General features: G+C 41.4%; 1 protein-coding gene and 1 long non-coding RNA gene across 2 annotated transcripts; one reads left to right on the forward strand and one right to left on the reverse strand.

Moving 5' to 3' along the window:
• Positions 1-558: 558 nt before the first annotated feature.
• CSRP3 (cysteine and glycine rich protein 3) lies at positions 559-16,055 on the reverse strand. Its single transcript, XM_051621409.1, has 6 exons — positions 16,019-16,055; positions 9,726-9,857; positions 4,761-4,929; positions 3,244-3,379; positions 2,444-2,537; positions 559-1,227 (listed from the first exon to the last, which is right to left on the reverse strand). The coding sequence occupies exons 2-6, from the start codon at positions 9,835-9,837 to the stop codon at positions 1,145-1,147; spliced, it is 594 nt and encodes a 197-aa protein (XP_051477369.1). The 5' UTR covers positions 9,838-9,857; positions 16,019-16,055; the 3' UTR covers positions 559-1,144.
• LOC127385550 (uncharacterized) lies at positions 6,850-18,976 on the forward strand. The gene is made up of 3 exons (XR_007889698.1): positions 6,850-6,934; positions 12,106-12,143; positions 18,827-18,976. It is a non-coding gene; the product is annotated as an uncharacterized LOC127385550 (long non-coding RNA).
• The last annotated feature ends 78 nt before the right edge of the window (positions 18,977-19,054 follow it).

A 19,054-nucleotide genomic window follows, 5' to 3' on the forward strand; every position in this document is an offset into this window, starting at 1 on the left:
TGAAGTCTTTGTATTTGGGGGGTTTACATGTAATAAAACAGCTTTCATGCTTCCAAGTGTATTTTTACAGACTCTGAAGGGAGTTTTGTGACCAGTGAGATATTTAAGAACAGGTAAGCACAAAATCATAAGAAAAGGCTTGACTCTTTGCCTTATATTTTACATGTTTTGCCTGCCCTGTTAGTGTATGAAAACGGGTAAGTTGATGAGGGAGAATAGCAACGTATATAAAAAGAGGGAATTATTCCCAACTGTAAAACGTGTTTCCAGGAAAAGGCTGCAACATTGGTCTGTGGTGGCCAACTGGGCAGTGTGGTTTTGGATGTAAGTTGACGTAGATAATGATCAAAACCAGCAGAGAAACAGATCAGGATCAGAAAATTAAAGTTGAATACCTTCTAAAACTGACAACATGAGAGTGAAGTAGTGTAATGCAACAGATTTCTTGTACTTAAGAAATGGGAGTTTTCATACATGTCAGGGAAATGCGTTTATCTGTGATATTGTAGAACATGAAGCACCAACAAATCCAAGTGAAAATAATGTGAAGCAATATCAGTACTTTATTGTAGCTTGAAGACATACAATTACAAAACTTATAACACTGTCTCCTAATAAAATGTTGTTTTTCCTTCAGAAGTTTCTCCCCTTGAGAGAGAATTTCAAACCCTTTTTAATTCTCTCAAAGTGAATAACATCTCTGCTGTCACACAAGATGTCAAAATGCCACTGGGAAATTTTGGGAATACAGGCAGCACAACATCCTGAGCAAAGAAAAGTACAGCCTGAATTGGAACACTCTGACCCTCGTGCTCCAGAAGGTGTCCCTGTCTTAACAGGACAGAATGCTGAGTCTTCACACGTCCAGTCTAAACTGTGGTAAATACTAGTTTAAGAAGCAGTAACGTTCCATGAGGGTTTTTTGTCTTACTGTAAAGCAAATACAAATCTAGTTTTATCACTGTGCCATTTTAAGCGATTCTAAGAATATCTTAAGATAAAAGCTCACAAGTTTTTCCTGCAAGGTGGAAAATACTAAACAAATGCCCTAAGGTCGTAGCAATGTGTGATGTTTGGTGCTTTACTTGACAACTGTCACTTGGTGGCATCACCAGCAGTTTGAGTCTGTTGCACCCATTTCTTCTCATTCACACTCCTCTTTCTTTTCCGCTTGAGTGAGGCCACCAAACCCAATTCCTTTGGGACCAAAATTTTTTGCATAGCAAACTGGAAAAGAAGGAGAGAGGTAAGTGAAATTCTGAATGTTTTTATGCAGAGGTCAGTGGCTTTAGATTTTAGTACTACTTCTGACCTTGAGCTGATAAAAAGGGAGGAAATCTGAAAGAGGATCTTTCTCGGAGGTGTGGACGGGTTCTAACAGTGCCACAGGAATCACGTATTTGACTTAAAAGCCACATGCCATCTTCTCCAAAGATCCCTAAGAAGTTTTAGGTATTTAAAATCTGTGTAACATGTTCGTGACAGCTACTTTCCTGGCTGAAAATACTCAGTAAAACTTGGTCTGGATGAGTAATAGAGACTGAGCAGCAAGTCAGAGACTTTCAGAGGAGGTTAAAAGAACTAGAGCATGGTCCAGAAGCTGTTGGTGGTAGAATGGAAGGGTTTAAGCTGTGTTGCTGACTGTGTGCATATTGCTTATCACAGCTCTGCTGAGGAAGTAGTAATGGTCAGTGCTTTTCTCCAGATACACTTATTTGATCACTTGCAGTTGTCAGACTGCACCCAAAGTCACAGAGCTGGGATATTCCTTAGGATTCTCTGTAAACTTCAGCCTAGGATTTAAAACCTTTGCATATTTTGCCCCTTATGCTATTACTGAAAGTCCAGTAAAGCTGGTGAATTTTCTTGATCTGAGAAGAACATCTAGATGTATAATTTAGCATGAATGTGTTATCTTCTGCATGTCTTCCAATATAGTGGAAGTATCTTTTAACTCTGACTGGGAAGAAGTCCAATAGGACCATGACTTTAAATATTTAACCCTTGAAGATCTGTATCTTAGTGGGGTTTTTGAGTGAGGGAGATTATGCAGGTACATGAGACTCCCCAACAGATATGGCCAGTGTTCCTGTTAGAAGGTCAGAGGACAGACCTGAGGGGGTATCATAGACTTAATCATAGACTCATAGAATGATTAAGGTTGGAAGGGACCTTAAAGATCATCAGGTTCCAACCTCCCTGCTGTGAGCAGGGGAACCTCCACTAGACCAGGTTGAGAAAAATGACAAGTTTAAAATTGAATTGCTAGCAGCAGAAGATGCAACTGCGACGTTACCAGAGCTCTTTGCTTTCAGAAAGCTGTTAAAAAAGATAACATGAATTTTCACAAAGTTGTTAAGCATGCAACAAGGTAAGTGATGATGCCAATACAAGGTCTAAAAAGACTACTTTCAGATTGACTCAGGTTCATTACAGTTCTTACCTTTACAGTAGAGCTCTCCATCTTTGTCTGTAACATTTGTAGATTCTAAGCTCTTTCCACAAATAGCACAGCGGAAGCAGGTCTTGTGCCAAGGCTGAGGAAATTAAGAGGATTCATTGTATATTACAGAAAGTGCATGGCTAGCAGATACAAGAAACAAAGACCTATTGCTTTTTCTTACAGGGTGAAAAGGTAAAAATTGGGGGGTTTTTGCCTTATGGCTTCCATTTTTAATCATTCTCGATTAGTCTTTTTCAATTACCGTATTGTTCTGTATCAATGTTTTACCTAGTGACTTTGTTGTTAATGGAGGTCTAGTAAAAAGCAGGGAGCTATAGATACTGCTCTTGTTTTGGCCACTCCTTTGATGTGCAGAGATAATATTCCAGTGAGAGTTCCTGGAGCAGAGAGCTAGCATGTCATATGAGGCAGGCTTTCCTTTTTGTAGTCACAAGATCTCTTTAATGTATCTGCAATTGCCACTGCAAATAAATGTTTAAATTATAAATAAGCCCAGAGATGGCAGTAAAGTGACAGTGGTAGAGGAAGCAGCCTGTACAGTAGCCATGAGTTGTTCTTCAGACATCAGCAAGATGCAAAAAAATTAAAGGTGGCTTACAAAAAACACATGGTTTTAAACTTAGAAGGACATTGGACTCTGCAGCAATTTGCTGATTTATCCTCACATTTTCTTTGTAGAGACCATGTGTAAAAATTTAAAAGATCAGGGACATAGTAGCAATACTTTTATCTCCATTACAAGAGTGTGCTTTGTTTCTAGTGCTGCAGTAACTACTTACTTTTCCTCCTCCCATGATCTTCTCTGCAGCATACACAGATTTGCCACAGCGGGGACATTTGTCGACATCTACCACCTTTTTGGCAAACTTGGAAGGATTAGTTGGTGTAGAAGCCCGAGCAGACTTTGGTGACCCCCTAAAACAGAAGTCTTCAGTGTTTTAAAAAGGCTGCTTAAAATGTTACCTTCATCCTAGAAATACTATTTCACTATTGTTTGGTAAGGATTAAAGAATAAGAAATTACTGGTCTTAGATATGCTAAAAGGGGGTGGGGGAAGAGAAAATTCAAGTCTTCTGTTGAATTCTGTGTTGTGTGATTGAAAAGCTGATACTATAACTGCTAATAATAACCTGTTTTGGGCTGAGTGCATGGGGCTGACAGCAGCCACGTGCAGAAAAGATTATATTCAATGAAAAGTGGAAGTAAAAAAAGATTTTGTTTTATCCAGAGGCAAGAGGGAAAATACCAGCCAAAGACCTCACTGTTCTTTGTAACTGGCTGTCTGCAGGTACTCAGCAGTGAGTGGAAAACCTTCAGATTTTGCATGCAGTTTCATTAATCACTGTAACATTTGGACAGGCAGCTGGGGTTCTCAGCTGTCCTGGGGTCAAAAGCACATCAGAAAAGTAGCCTTGCTTTGTATTTCTGAACTTTGTGCTTTTTTATGTCTTTGTGTCAGCTGAAAGCCCGTTGCAAAATGAGTTCTGAATTATGGGATTGTGGGCCTGCAACAGGTCATTAAATCTGCAGGATGTGGCAGGTTTTGATACAGAACTCTGCCCATAATGGATTCATATCTTATGAGGAGCTACAGATAAATACATTATTTAAGCATTTATTTCCTGCACAGCATATTGTTTAATTGGTTTCCTTACAGTAAAACCAGAAGAAAGCATTTTTTTTATTTGAAAACATGCAGCTTTGAGAATTGTAGAAAAATACTCTAAAATTGAACTGTCAGAATAATTATGTGCAGCTGAGGCTTTTGGAAGGTGGTTTCCCATTAGAATTCCTTTGTTCAAACATGTTCTCGGTGTGTTTGTGAGTGTTCCTAGAGCCACAGGGAGGATTTAGAAATGTTATTTCCCCCCCTTGAGAGTTAACAGTGTGTGGTAATGTGATTTTTTTTTTTTCTCTCACAGTAAAGCTTTGCTGTATTTTAGCCTCTGATAGGAAAAAAAAAAAAAGATGAAATGCTCATGTTCTGTGGTGAATGTGACTTAACCTCTGTGCTACTGATGGCAGATTGAATATTTACATCTGTGGTGGCACATAAAGGCTGCTTCAGGAGAATAATTCCCCTTTAAGGAGGAGCTAGTTCATAAAGAAGGCTTAAAGAGGCAGAACATCATTAAAAATTGGTAAATTACTCTGTCCACTAAAGGAAAGCTTCTAGGAGAGTCTGTTCTGCTACTTACACTGGATGTTGTTATGGAAACAGAATAAAATATCTAAGATACCCAGCTAAGTGACAAGCAGCACCAGGAGAAGGTGCTGTCAGTGGGGTTTGACTCACTGTTGCAGATTCAAGCCCAGATGGTCACCAGTATCCGTGCTGAGACATCCTGCCCCTTGCCCAAAGCCAATTCCCTTGGGACCATATTTCCTCCCGTAGCAAGTTTTGCAGTAGATTTCAGATTCGTGAGCTGCTACTGTGGTGCTGTCCAGACCTTTTCTGCAAGCCACTGGGAACAGGAAAAGAGAGGCATGGAGAAACATCTGTGCTTGCCAATTTCAATGTATGTGGTTCAGGAGAATTACAATTAGTTTTAAATTCGTTTTAAAATATAGGAATAACAAAGAAAGGAAATAAACAAAATAAATCTAAGTAAAATAGAAATTAAATACATAAATATAAAATATAAGTAAAATATAGAAAAGGTATAAATGTAGCTAAAAATATAGGAACTACTTTAGCTGTTGCACAAGTAGGTGTGCATGCATGGAACTTGCTCTTCTCTCTGGAGTTATACTCTAACCCTAGAAAAATCACACAATTTGTCTGGGTATGTGAAGCTTAAGATGAATTGCAGATCATCATCTCACACTCCCAAATATGAAACAAAAAAAGGAGGCTGCAGGGCTGTTGACTCTACCATGCACCTGCATCTTCCAAAATAGTCACCCTGAGTCTGTGCTGGCTTCCTCATCTCAGCCCATGCTATTTTCATGTGGCATTTTCCTAAAAGGGGCTGTGAAATATGTGCCATGTCCAGACAGAGTCAAGCAGGACTTGGTTGTTTTATTTCTTGCAGCTGTGGTGCCAGGCGAAGCAATGATCCCAAGTAACTGGCAGTCTCAGCTCTGTTAGACTGCTTCCAGGATGTCAAAAGTATGACTAGAGCTGCTCCAAAAGCAGAGATCTCTTCCTAAATGTGTTCATTTAGAGAAACACTGCTTGGCTCAGCTCACCAGGAAAGGACTGGGAGACTTTTGGACAGCCAGAGCCATAGGAATGCTCGACATGAATATAAAATACAAGTTCTGTCCTCTACAGCACTACTTTAGCCCTAGCCTCTACTTGGAAGGACCAAAAGGTAATGGGTGCTAACAGCTGCTTCCTTAGATCTCAGTAAGCAAGTATCCCCGTTTTTGGAAACACAAGCCACCCCTAGAGTTCAGCAGTCTCACACAGGGTTAATTCTCATCGAGTGGCTGTAGAAGACAGACCACTCTTTCCCCAGTTCTTTGCTCATCTGAAAGCTGGTCAGCATCTAGAGACTGAATTCTGTTACTGGTCCCATGGATCTCTGTGCTGCTTATGCATGGAAACTGGACAATAATTAATGGGGGAAAAAATAGTAGCTGCACTCCTCATCTCCTCGGTGACTGTGTGTGCTGCATTGCTCTGGGAACTCAGCATGAGACAGCCCCCACCCCATCAAGAGAGGGTTTCAGGTCAGAGAGCCTGTTAGAAGATCAGGGTTTTGTAGTATGCTTAAAACCTAAGATTTCAACACTTCTTGCAAATTGTTCACAGTGTCAATGGGAGTTGCCAGGGGAAACAAAATATAGGGGAAACCTTTTTCTTCTCCTTCCCTTAAACAAGTACGTGCTGCCCAGAGGGGGTTCCAGCTGTGCATGGGCTGTTGGTAGCCTGGAAAAGAAAGTTGCTTAGCTCATGGAAGCAACAGAAACCTAGGAAAGTATTGCAAATGGTTGGAAGTTCAAGCTCAAGATGAGCCGAGCCTTTGATTAGTCCTTTTCCCCCCATATTTATCTTAACTGTCCTGCTGTGAGTGTGAATCCACATCAGAATTTAAGCTGATCCTGGAACCTCTGCAGCTGTAATCTTGTCACTGTACTGCATAGAGGGAAAAATAGTTTGCAAGGACCTTTAAAGTTAATAGAAATAAAACCAGGGGATTCTGTCAGTGTGTGAACCCGATCCCGTCATGCTACAGTCTCCTCTGCTTTGAGATTATAATTATGTTTGCTAAGGGATGATGGAAACTCTAGCAGTAGATAAAGTGTGTCTATTTCTGGCACCTTAGGGATAGAGTATCAATTCACCACAACAGATGGAGCAAAAGCCCTTGAAGTGCTACTGTTGAAATAACTCTGAGACCTGTCATCTGCCAACAGCTTCTGTTCACCAGCCGGCACCGAGAAGTTTCAGGTTGGTGGCGTGAGATCCTGCCAAGTGTCCATCACAGCTGCAGCTTAAGGAAAAGCTGACAGGGAAAAAAGGTAGGTAAACAGCAATCTGCTTGGGATGGAGGGTTTGTTCTCCTAGAAGAAGTTTCTCTCTCATAACATTTGTAGGGGAAAAGCTACAGAGTGGGGAGAGTGTGATTTTTAGTTTAGCTCATCTGCTTCTTGCTGTGTTAACAGGTTGGTTCAAATTGTTTGTCATTTTGCCCAAATTGAACTATTTTTGATGAAAAATACTGGTGTGTTTTGTGTGTCTGGTCAAACAGAATTTAAAATGTAATGTATATATTAAATATACTTAATATAAAAAGGCAAAAGCTCCGTCAAATAGGTTAACTGTTTCTGTACCTGAGGTTAGGTCAGGAAGGATTGTTTTCTTTCTGTGGAGAAATGAAATCCTGTATCGAGTTGATTGAAAAGCCCATGAACATGGTACATGATGCTGAGTCATCCAGAGCTCCTGATAAGTGTGTGAATCATGGGAGAAGTAAAGCCAATTAACACGCCTCTCATATGCCAACTGAGCTTAGATGTGCCTTTAATTTTTGACCTTACACATAGTTCTGCTGGAAATACTTCTTTTTAGCATCTAACCTATTAATAATTTACTTCAGACTTAGGACTTAAAAAGGCTGAGAGAGCTGGGACTCCTTAGCCTGGAGAAGAGAAGGCTGAAGGGAGACCTCATCAGTGCCTATAAGTATCTCAAGGGTGGGTGCAAGGAGGATGGAGCCAGACTCTTTTCAGTAGTTCCCAGTGACAAGACAAGGGACAATGGGCACAAGCTGTGACATGGGAAGTTCCATTTAAATATAAAAAAAAATCTGCTTTACTGTGAGGGTGACAGAGCCCTGGGACAGGCTGCCCAGGGAGGTTGTGGGTTATCCTTCTCTGGAGACATTCAAGACTCACCTGGATGCAGCCCTGTGTGATGTGCTCTAGGGCATCCTGCTTTAGTGGGGGAGTTGGACTAGAAGATCTCTAGAGATCCCTTCCAGCTCTGACAGTTCCATGTTTCCCTGACTACAAGAAGCAAATAAAAAACCAAACTGACAAAAAACCCCAAAGCCCCAGCCAGCTAGCCAAAGCCAAACAAAAAAAATCAGAACACAGCAAACTAAACAAACAGTTGGCAGAGCTAATGTTGTTTATCATGAATCACTAAAAAAAAAATAAATAAAAAACCAAATCTCAGTTACACTAAGAATTAAGCTTAGAATTGTTCTAGTATTAAGTGGGAGAGAAATATTACTAGCTATGCCCTGTTTATTTTTATTAAACACTGGAGAGTCTACTGATTTGTCTTCTGCCAAATCATTTTCTAGCATTTGATAAAGCACAAGTGTCTAAAGGCTTTCTCATAATTAGCACCTTCATGTCCTTCTCCCTGTAGGTTCTCTGATACCTGGCATTAATTGTTATGGGCAGCACACAGAGTCAGTAAGAAGTCTCTGGTTTTCACAAAGCTGAGATTTTTACCATTCTGTAATAACTGGCTGGGATTTGTCAATTAGCTGAAAACTTTTAGAGGGTATTCTTTCTTGCTCAGTCTTTTAGACATCAGTTGCAGGGCACTTGGAGAACAGCAAAGACTCCAGTGTGTCCCTGGGACTGATTCTGCATGGTGCTGTACCATGTCATCTAACCATGGAGTATCATTCTCATGCCTCCAGATGAGAATTCTCTCTCCATCCACAAAAGGAGGGTGAAAAATAGGATTCAATGGCTTCTAAGCTGTTGTGCTGGAATTCATACTGCAAAGATACTACATCTCAGGCTTTGTCTGCAAAAAACCCCCCTATTTCGCTATCTTTGGTTCTTATCAAATTGTTTAGTCTCTCCACAAAGGGCAGAAAGAGCTGAACTGATACCTTCTCACTAATTTTTTCAAGTGCTGGCTCATCAGCAGAGAAAGCAAAATTTCTAGAAGCCATCTGCCAAACTTTACAGAGGTGTGGGGAGTAAAAGAGTAAGTGAAATGAGATAAGGGGAATGAGGAGGCTGAGATGCTTGTAAGGGTGTTGGTGGGAGATGTTTTTATGATGCTGGGGTTAATGTTTTTAACCTTTTTGTGTGAAATGAATGAACGTTAGGACTCACCATAAAATTAAGCATCTCCTGTAATATCCTAGTAAGACATACTTCAGTCTTACAAGTGCTGTTTGTGTAGTTGTTCTAGACTTTTTAACTTGAAAGAAACCTGTAATGTCGTGTGACAGAAGGTAGGGATTCTTGGAGATGAACCATTGTCCCTAACAATAGTCACCCAGTGCATGTTTGGAAAAAGAAGAGCCCAGATCCTGAGAGGCAGGTTGCTTGGGGTAAAGGGCTAGAAAACTGGGCTTGGTTATTAAGAGCTGCCGTGGAGTGGCAAACTGGCATTTCAGGAAGGTGGCTGCTGCTTTATCTGGTCATTTTCCATCCTTTTGTTACTAAAAGGATGGGAAGCAGGTTTTGTGTGTAGGTTTCTAGAGGGTGCCAGACCAGAATCAGTCTCACTGGGCTGTACTTGAGGTAGGATGATTAACATGTAACTGCCCTCCACCTCCAGCTCTCCCAGAAGAAAGATGCACAGGCTTTACAAAACTTCAGCCTGATGCTGATTGCTTTTACTATCCTCAGTAGATGTTTAAAGGTGTTTAAAAAAGATGTTTGAAGGTGTTTAAATGCTCTAGGTGCCCTGTGAGCAAACATGTTGAACTGGGGAAGCTATGAAGCTTCTTTATTGCATGCAAAGTAATACAAAAGTAAATTTACTAGCTTTACTGGATGGTTAATATAGAGCTGTGTGAATGCTGTGAAGTGAAACCAGTGTAGCCCAGCTTACTGCAGAGGAAGCATGTCTTGTGAAAACTCCTTCCATTGCACTGGATCTCCTCAGCATGGTACACGGTCTTATCACAGGCACCACATTTGGCTCCACCTCCCCAGTTTGGCATCCTTGTATCTCAGAAGAAGCCTAGAAAATCAAATCACATAAATGCAACAGCAAGAGTGAATGATTTTAAACATTACAGCTTGTTTGGGTTTTTTTGTTGGTGGTTTGGGGTTTTTTTTAAATTATGTTTTCCTTTCTCCAGTCAACTGCTATTGCAGGGTGGCTCCAAGCCAGTATCTGCAAGTGTGAATGACACCACAGTGCTTGTAGATTATCTAGTAGCAAAGAGAGGAGACATTAACTGAGAGTCCTCAGAGCTTCAACATGCTGGCCCTACAAAGGAGGGGAGACCTGGAGAGACCTTCCTTGATCTTGGGAACTGTGGCTGGTGTCATGGGTTTTTGAGGCACGTTGGTAGTCAGGATATACTGCAGGGATGTGTCCTGTCCATGGGTGCTCAGTAAAAAAGTACCAGGATCACTCAAATCTCTTCTGGAGAAGTGGATCGAGGATCTTTCTGCCAGCAAATAGTAATTTTCTTTCAATCCTGCCCTCCCCTGTGTCCTAGCATAGTCTTTTCCTCTCACTTTTTCCTTTGTGCATTGATCTGACTTGGCAAGGCAAATTTTAATGGAAGCTAGGAAACACTTTGGAACTCTGCTGAAGTTTAAGCAAACATGTGGGCAGTATCTGGCATGAAGTTTTCTACAGAGCAATATTCTATGTAAACTCTCTGTTGAGAGACAGGGTATAGTACTATTTATACCTCTCCAGAGCAAGGACCAGTTCATCCAGTGCCACATGAGCTTCATTGGTGACACATATAAAGGCAATTTTCTGTCAGTATGATATCATTTTATACAATTCACACCTGGATAGTTCCACCTTGAAGTTAAACAACTGCACAATGTTATTTCAGAGGACGCTTTAGTGGAAACAAGTTGTTTGTTGCTTTTCTGAATTCCTCATAAAACACAATCACTGTGCTGCACAGCTGTTGTGAAAGAATAACAGATAGATTCCTAAGGTGCCTAAGGTGGGCTTTTCTCTGTCAGTTGCTTTAAAAATTTAAACATCTGAGGGGGGGGAAGAAAAAAAGGAGAATAGTGCTTTATTGTTCCAGCTACTGCTGAAGAGACTTGCCCAAGGTCACACAGGAGGGCAGTGTTGGAGGCAGGAGCCCAGTGGAGGTCGCCTGACCACACTCTCAGTAAGTGCCTTTCCTGATCACTGCACTATCACACATCTGAAACAACCTCAGCCCACCCTTTGCCCTTCTGTTTTCTTGTTTGAGTCATGGTTTCTGGAAAGACTGGGACGTCATCTTGTCATCTGCACATTATATTATCAGCTTGTTCCAAGCTCCTGGCTCAGGGCTTCCTTGTCCTTCTTGGAAAACCAGTCACCTTCTTATTATAGTTCTTGCAAAGCCTGCTTGTGCTATTTGTATTTGATTAAATTCACCATGAGATATTCCCAATTAAGAAAGGAATTTTGAATGCTGAATCAGGTCTGCTACCTGAGAATTTTCCTCTGAAGTCAAGCAAGAGAGAGAGGGGAATTTGTCACAGCAGTGATGTAACATAGTTGATCTTGTAAATAGCTTGTATTTTAGGTGTTGGACACTAATGTCCCCTGTATATCATCATCTCAGTGGCTTCTGTACTGTATCTTCTGAATTTCAGAATGAAACGATCAATTGCTACATGCCAGCAAGCTGAACCTGAAGGTGAAAAGAATTCTTCCTGGCAACTAACACTAAACACCACAGGATGGTACAAAAGAAAATTGTCTGTCCAGCAAAAGGCAGCTGGCATAGGAGTGTGTGCACATACTGGAGCTCTAGCACTGGAGACACAGCAATGTCAGCACGTTTTAACACTCGGTGTTTGATAACAATGCCTAGCCAAACATTTCTGCTTTAGGACTGTGGTTATTAGTGTGTCTTTAACCCTGTGGAAGTGCATACCTGCTGTTGTGACTGCTAACCTGTGGTAGACAGCATGGCTGTCATCCACAGGTGAGATCCAACCTCTCTTTCTCTGCCTCGTTCATCTCTTTCACACCCTGTCTGCTCTCTTGGGAACCTGTTCACGAGCAGAGCTGCTCTAACAATTAGAAAACAGAAATCATGCAAGAAGGAAGAGGATTCTCAGCTTGTCTCTGACTCTGTTTATCTCTAATGCAATGAGGAAGAACAAAAATATCATGTAGCTGAAATAAGACACAAAAGTAACTGTGTGCAAGGAACAGATGATTAATTTGGTCCCTTAATCAGTGAAAGTTTTACTGAATAACACTGCTAAAACCTTTTTTCTGTTTCTTTTAGATGAGACATAATGGAACAGAGATAAATCTTTAACACAGGTAAAATCTTATTGTCTTGTTCTGCCGTTCTGTATTTTCTCCTCTTTTTAAGTAATTTTGTATCAGTGCCATTTTTTTAATATATAAAAATAGTTCAAGTAATGCTTCAAACATTTTAAGAGCAATGGGAGATAAAAGTCAGTTTTGTGACACTTTCTGGGAAGTGAAAATGAGATTTTTGTGTTCTGAATGTTCCCTTTCAAACCAAGTTCCCAGTTGAATCCCATACCAGCTGAGGAGGGAGGAGAGGGTTTTGTACCTCCAGCCTCAGCAAAACTGCTTCTGCTGTTCTAGTTCCTCTGAAAGGCACACAAAGCATCTCAGTCTGTGGCAATTGGGTGCTTGTTGGAAACCAGCTCTAATTACATCATTAGCTGAAGGCAAAGTATAATCTCTGAAAAAGTCTGATAATGCGCGATAGTGAAGGTTGTGCTGTTAGGGGCCGTGGGTAGAGCTCTTCAAAGAATCATTGCTCCTGAGGCTAATTATAGTAGCATGACTGGGCATGCAAACACATTTTCCATGTTTTTTTGGCATCACCTGATGGGAAGCTGTAGGAGAAAGGAGTCACAGTAAAAACGTTCCCATGAGGATATGGGTATAAGAACGGCAGCGTATGCAGAGGTGTCTGTGCTGGCTGACCTAACAGCTGGGTGAGGCACCTGGACATGTGCTCTTCATGTCCTTGCTTTCTTCTTCTCTCCAAACACTGAACTGCAGTGCCCACCCATCCCTACGGATGCTGCCTGTGCAGCAGCATTCCCACGAGCAAGGAAATTCCACAGGGTACGTGGCTTTCACAGTTTTCTCCTCATCTAAATCATAACAGTGGATAAATCTCCATCCTTACAATGTGCAAACAGAACTCAGTCTCATATTTGTTGTAGAGAGAAAGACACCCAAAGTCTTAATTTCACTTAAGTTCCTTGGGTGTCAGTATCTAAATCCCTGTGAAATCCCCCAAACTTTGTTGCCTAAATCTGGTTAACTTGCAGTGACTGCTCACCACGTGGTACTTGTTACATTTTGGTGACCTAGTGGGAAGCAGAGTGGGCCCACTCTACATGTACTAAACATGAGACACAGGAACTTTTGAGTTATTAATATTGTGGCATGTTGGCAGGCACTCCTGGAGGAGTTAGGAGTTGAGGTGGAGGAGTGTTCTTGGCCTCGCTCTAACAGCATCAAGCAACTCATATTGATCCTTCTCAAAATGCAGCTGCTATATGGAGTAGAATTCATACACATGAGACAGGCAGCCAAGGATACTTCTCATTATTTAGAGCTTATAACACTCCTATCCAGGCTGGCCTCAGATCAAGGAAGCCTTTGAAGTGTTTCTGTGCTCTACACAGGCATGAAAATATGTGAGCTGGCTTGTGTTGGGCTGTTCATCACACCGTACAAATCTGGGTGTCATATAACTGTCACAGAGTGTCTCCCTAACCAGAGGGCTATTGATAAGTGTATAATCCAAAGATACCTTTAGATCCATTGATTGAAACGGGAAGACGATGCAGGCCCCATGAAGTTGTGCAGAGGAATAAAAGGCAGTGCTGGTGCTAGGCAGGGCGGTGGAGGTAAGAGAGATGTTGAAAGTCACCTGGTGTTTCCTTCCTGAGCACGAGGTTTTCCCTCCCAAGTGCTTGCCCATTTGGCAGCCTGGAGCTCAGGTCCTGTCTGAATGGGCTGCAGAAGTCACGTATTGTGTGGCTGGGAGGATTATCTCAGGGTGCCACATGTGCTACAGGATGGCTTTGAAGGAGATAAATGGAATAGAAAATGTCCTTCTTTGTGATCTGTGGTAGAAATGCTGAATGAGGAGTGATGGACAGGCTGTGCCTTGCATCTCTCTCTCTCTCTTTTAGTCCTAGCTAGTTCTTCAGCCTAGACTTTGTTAGGAGTATAAGAATCCTGATTCCTTACCTAGCAAAGAAACAGTAACAATACCAAATTAAATCACTGAAATGCAAGTATCAAGGCGACATTGAAAGTTCTTTTCCCAGCTGAAGCCTGTGGGAAACACCAGTGCAGCCTGGACCTCATTGTGATATCTAATCACAGCTCTGCTGTGACCTGTCCTGTGACCACCAGTGACTCATTTGACCGTCCTTAGTGTTACACACCTCACCAGCACCGTGGAGACAAAGACATACAACTTCCTTTGTGAAAGCAGCCATAAAATGCTGCTAGAGGTTTTTTTCTGCAACTAACACTGACTGTGTTTCCTCTTGCTTTGAAGTGTCTGCAGTGGAAAGCACCATTCCTGCCACTGCATCTCCAAACAAGAGCCTGAAGGTGTTTTTTGTCAAAATCCAGCCCCTTGCAGAAAGCCTTCCCTCTCAGTAGGACAGGTTCACAACAGAGAAAATGGTTGTGTTCAAAGAGTGAGCACATTTAATGGAAGATTCAATGTTTTGATATATTTATAATCGTATTTCTCGCATTCCAGTGCATTCAGTGGATGATGGACACAGGTACATTTTAAGTTCATTAGGTTTGCCTCCATCACAGTCTCCTGATAACTAGCTTTGTTTCCTTCATATTTCTCCCAACACAGGGAGATCAAGGGCTGGGAATTTCCAGACTGATAATTTTTCATTGACACTGGTCACTCTAGTTTACACAAGCCCTTTAGAAACAAGATACTTAAGGTGGCTTAGTATGAAGCAAGCTGATGGAAAAACCCAGACTCCTTTGTCTGAGTCCTTCACTTTCATCTCTATGTCCTTCCAATTATCTATTATTTTCTAGCCTAGTAATGCCACATTTCTTTTAAAACTTCCTTCATGCACATAGTGGCAGAAATTGAAGATTGCACCTCAAAAAATGAAGATATCCTGACACAGGAACAAGGTCCTTAGTTCTGACTTAGAAAGCAACCACAGCCCCACACATCCATGCACAGAGATATTTTTGTGTGGCTGTAGAAACTGCATCCTGCTGTTCAAATGATCCAGACCTAATCCTGGGCTATCAGCTTTCACTTTTCCTTCCACTAAATCCTCCTCTAAATCCCTGTCTGTGCACTAAGTCTCTTAAGTGCCCAGAAAAACTCTTACGGACCGGGAAGAGTTGCTGTGATGATTGAGATCGGGCATCGAATTCTTTTATCTACATCCAAGGCTTTATTCTTTGAAATAATTATACTTTTAGGTAGAAAACTTTTCATAGTTTTTTGGGGGTTTTGTTTGTTTGTTAGGTTTTTTCTGTTTTTAAACTATTGGGGCTTTTCTGAACACTTGACCAATCATGAGTCTTGTAATGCTTGAGTGGTGAAAAAGTGAGTTCTTTCAGCTTGTGGTCTTATCTAGTAATTTTCTGGTGAGTCTGCATAGAAGTCTTATTGTCACTTGATATAAAACAAATTTGTCACTGCCTTTAAATATTTTCAAGATTTTTGGTTGGTAGGTTTTCTTTTTTACTTCTAGAATACTTTTATCTGGGAAATTATGAATGTGGGTAAGTTTATATCCTTTAAAAATTGCGTGTACAAAGACAAAATGTTTGTGGAACCATAATTCCGTAGCTCCTTAATAACTTTTTTGTTTTTTAAACCTTCTGAAACTTCTATTATCCAGTCTTAGATGCAGCCAAAATGTGTGTCCCATTAACGAGGATCCCCACAGCCCTGTTCTTGGAACACTAGTTGCTACTAACCAGGCTGAGAAGCCCACAAGAATCTCTTCCATCAGTGGCTGCTCCGAACCTAAAATACTGCTCTCAGCTCTTTAGGACTCACATTTCTGTACTATACTTACACCTTTTTCTTTGCCAAGCAATAAGCTGTTTCTATGATCCATTAGGAAAAAATGTAAAATGCCCAAACCCTTATAATCAGAAACCCTTGGGAGAACCCAATATGCTCCACTTACCGGAGTCGCTTGATGTTCCTCCTTATTTTCTTGGGCCTGGAAGGGTTTGAACACGAGGGATCCCTGCACTCTTTAAATGCAGTGGCCACTGCTCTCAGCCCTATAAGCTGGGAGGGGAGGGGAAGGAGAGAGAGTTTCAGGGATCTGAGCAATGCCATTGCTATCACCAAGCTGAAAATAACCTCTGACAAAAGCCTGGCATGTGGTTCCCTTCTGTCCACTTGTGAGTAGGTGGACAACAATGCAGCCCCTCAGATTAGCCCTGGAGAGCATTCCTGACTGTGGTCAAATAGATCAGAAATAAAGATTAAAGTTTTGGAGTTGCTACCACATGGTTTAAATGTGAACCATAAAATAACGGCTCCTGAAATGAGGATTTAGTCATAAAAGGTCACAGTGCCAGAAGTAATTTACCAGAGTAGTTATTTAGTGATTATTTAGGATAAAAATAATCAGATTTAAACCTGTTTGTAGGAACCTCTGGAACTGGAGAATTTTAAACCAAATAGAATTTCATTTGGTAGTTCATGATTCGATAGATACAACTGGTTTGTCTTTTAGGGCACAGAGAATTATGCTTTTCACTCTAATCTTTAAGTTTTTATTGGGCTTAGGTGTTAAAATGGCTAGTTAATACGTATAATATGTAGCATGTCTAATCATTGCAATTATCTTTGCCATGCCTCACTGAGCCCTTTGGAAATGGATGATGCTGCAGATGTGTTGAAGATGCCCAGACTGAAGTAGGAGGCACTTTAAAGTTCACTTTTTACAGGGTACTAATTACTTTAAAGATGTAGAAGCTAATTCTCATCTTCTGAAGGGCTGTATGAATTTAGAGAACTTATCGTGGACTTTGCTGTGTGTGAAAGGGCCAAGCCCTTACAGCCTGGGGGTTGAACTCCAGGAGTCTGAAGCTGAGAGTCTCAACTCTGAGACTTTCATGGGAATGTAAGGAAATTAGATGCTAAATCCACATCAGACTGTAGGATTTTAGGGGTCTGTTCACTGAGGCTACTTTGAAATCCTTTGGGAGCCTATAGCCCAGCAAAGGTTTTATAATGCAGAGACAAGTTCTTGCTGTGAAGTTGGAGAACTGTATTTTCCTGAGCAGCAGAGCTGGGCTCCATCTCTTTTTGGTGGTTCTCCCTGGGTAGTGAATGGAACATTTCTGCCTGTGTCAGATGAGGCTGAATGCAGAGGTGATGGTGCAGGTTGTGTGGTGTGAACTTTTGATGTAAGGATGGCAGTGAGGAGGCTGGGGCAGGACTGAGCTGGCTGTTGGAGCACAGGGAGAGCACCAAGAGGCTTGTGACCACTTGGTGTTTGCAGCCCTGGTGATTGATAAGTGAGGACCCTTGACATTTGAGGGGACTGAAAGTTAGTTGTCACTCATGTCATGTAGATCATGCACTTGGGGTGGATTTGCACCATAACCAATTCTGTAGAGAAGTGTTTTACCCTAAAATATCAATAAGTATTTTCCCTTTGAATTTGTCTGAGAGTGTAAGGGGAAAAGGCAGGGAAAAGCCTTTAGTTTCCTGGTATTTGGGGCTGCTTTATTTCTGTAGTTCTGGGCTACCCTGGACTCTGTGTGTCCCTGTAAGGAAGGAAGGCTTGTTGAGAGGTTCTTTACAGCTCAGAGGAGCAGTCAGACCCTTAAGGTGGCATTTCAACTAATCCCTGGCCTACTGTGGTTATCAGGGCCAGAGGCTGGAAGAACAGACTTGAAACAGGCGACTGGAATGTACATGTGTGAACCTTTATATTCCTGGTGGAGTGAGAATGTTGGGTTTTCTAGAATTAAAGGCAGGGATTAAAAAATGCTGCTTGGAGAATGGGAATGCAGAGTATCTAAAAGCAAAGGGAGCCTGAGGATCAGAGGGACATTCCCAGAGCTTGGCAGCCAGGGCACAGCAGGTGCTCAGGTCGTGTTGGAGGGTCGGTGAGGTAGGTGGAAGGAGCGGTGAGCTCCGTCAGGGTGAAGTGTGGGTCTTCTGGGGAACAGGGCACTTCAAGCAGAGAAGCAGCAGCTTCTCAGCCTGAAAAATGAACAAGAAGAATGTGAAGTGCAAGGTGTTGTGAAGCCTGCCTGAACAAGCAGGCTGTGTTTTGACAGGAGCCAAGGGACAGCAAGGCAGAATGTATGTTCGGCTTTCCCGGTGGGAGCAGTTTGTGAGAAGACCATTTCTCCAAGCCTCATGACTGCAGCTTCTTATTCTGTCAACAGCAGTGTCCAAAAAAATGAAAGGTTTGGGGTTTCTTTTCTTTGAGTAATGCAAGTTTCTATAAACCTTGGTCTTTATACTTCTAGAATGAGATCGACAGCAGGTTTAAGGAAGATCAATAAATTACCCCTTTGGAGAAGAAAAAAAGATCTCACTGCTGCTGTGAGAATCCTCCCATTTTCCAGCTTTTATTCTTTTTTCCCTCCTATGTAGGATCCTATAGTGATCATATTCTGTCAGGTCTATTTTGCATTATAAAATAATTTGGAATTAGTTTTATTGTATCAACTGTTTTAACTATGTTTTTCTGTCCCATCCAAGCCTGAATTTTAGCCTTTGCTACTGTTTCTCCTGTCCTAGTTTGAACAGCCAAACAGTTTCACCTGGAAAGGAAGATATATTGTATTTTCCTTTAATTTGTTAGTTATTCCTTGTCATCTAAGAGCGGGTGAGGAGGCTGTGTCTTTTTTCCTTCAGCACAGAACAGACTCTGTTCTGCATATTTAAATTCAATTGGTTCAGCTTAACCTGTTGAATTCCAAACTTCATAATTATATTTTCCTCTAATTGTTGTTATTAGGAGATGTAACCTCTACTGACAGAGTCCAGAACTCAGATGGAGCTACTGAAATCCCTTTCTGATGAAATACCATTTTCCCTTTCTTCAGACAACAAACACACCCTTGTCTGACCAAGAAGAGCTGTCAGTGAACATACAATGTATCATTTAACTCAGGTAATTTAATTTAATCAAACAAAAAAAGTAAAAATCTGAGTTTGATATAAGTTTAATCTGAACAAATTGATT

This window comes from Apus apus, chromosome 5 (genome assembly GCF_020740795.1).
Source record: "Apus apus isolate bApuApu2 chromosome 5, bApuApu2.pri.cur, whole genome shotgun sequence".
In the NCBI taxonomy this organism is placed as follows: domain Eukaryota; kingdom Metazoa; phylum Chordata; class Aves; order Apodiformes; family Apodidae; genus Apus; species Apus apus.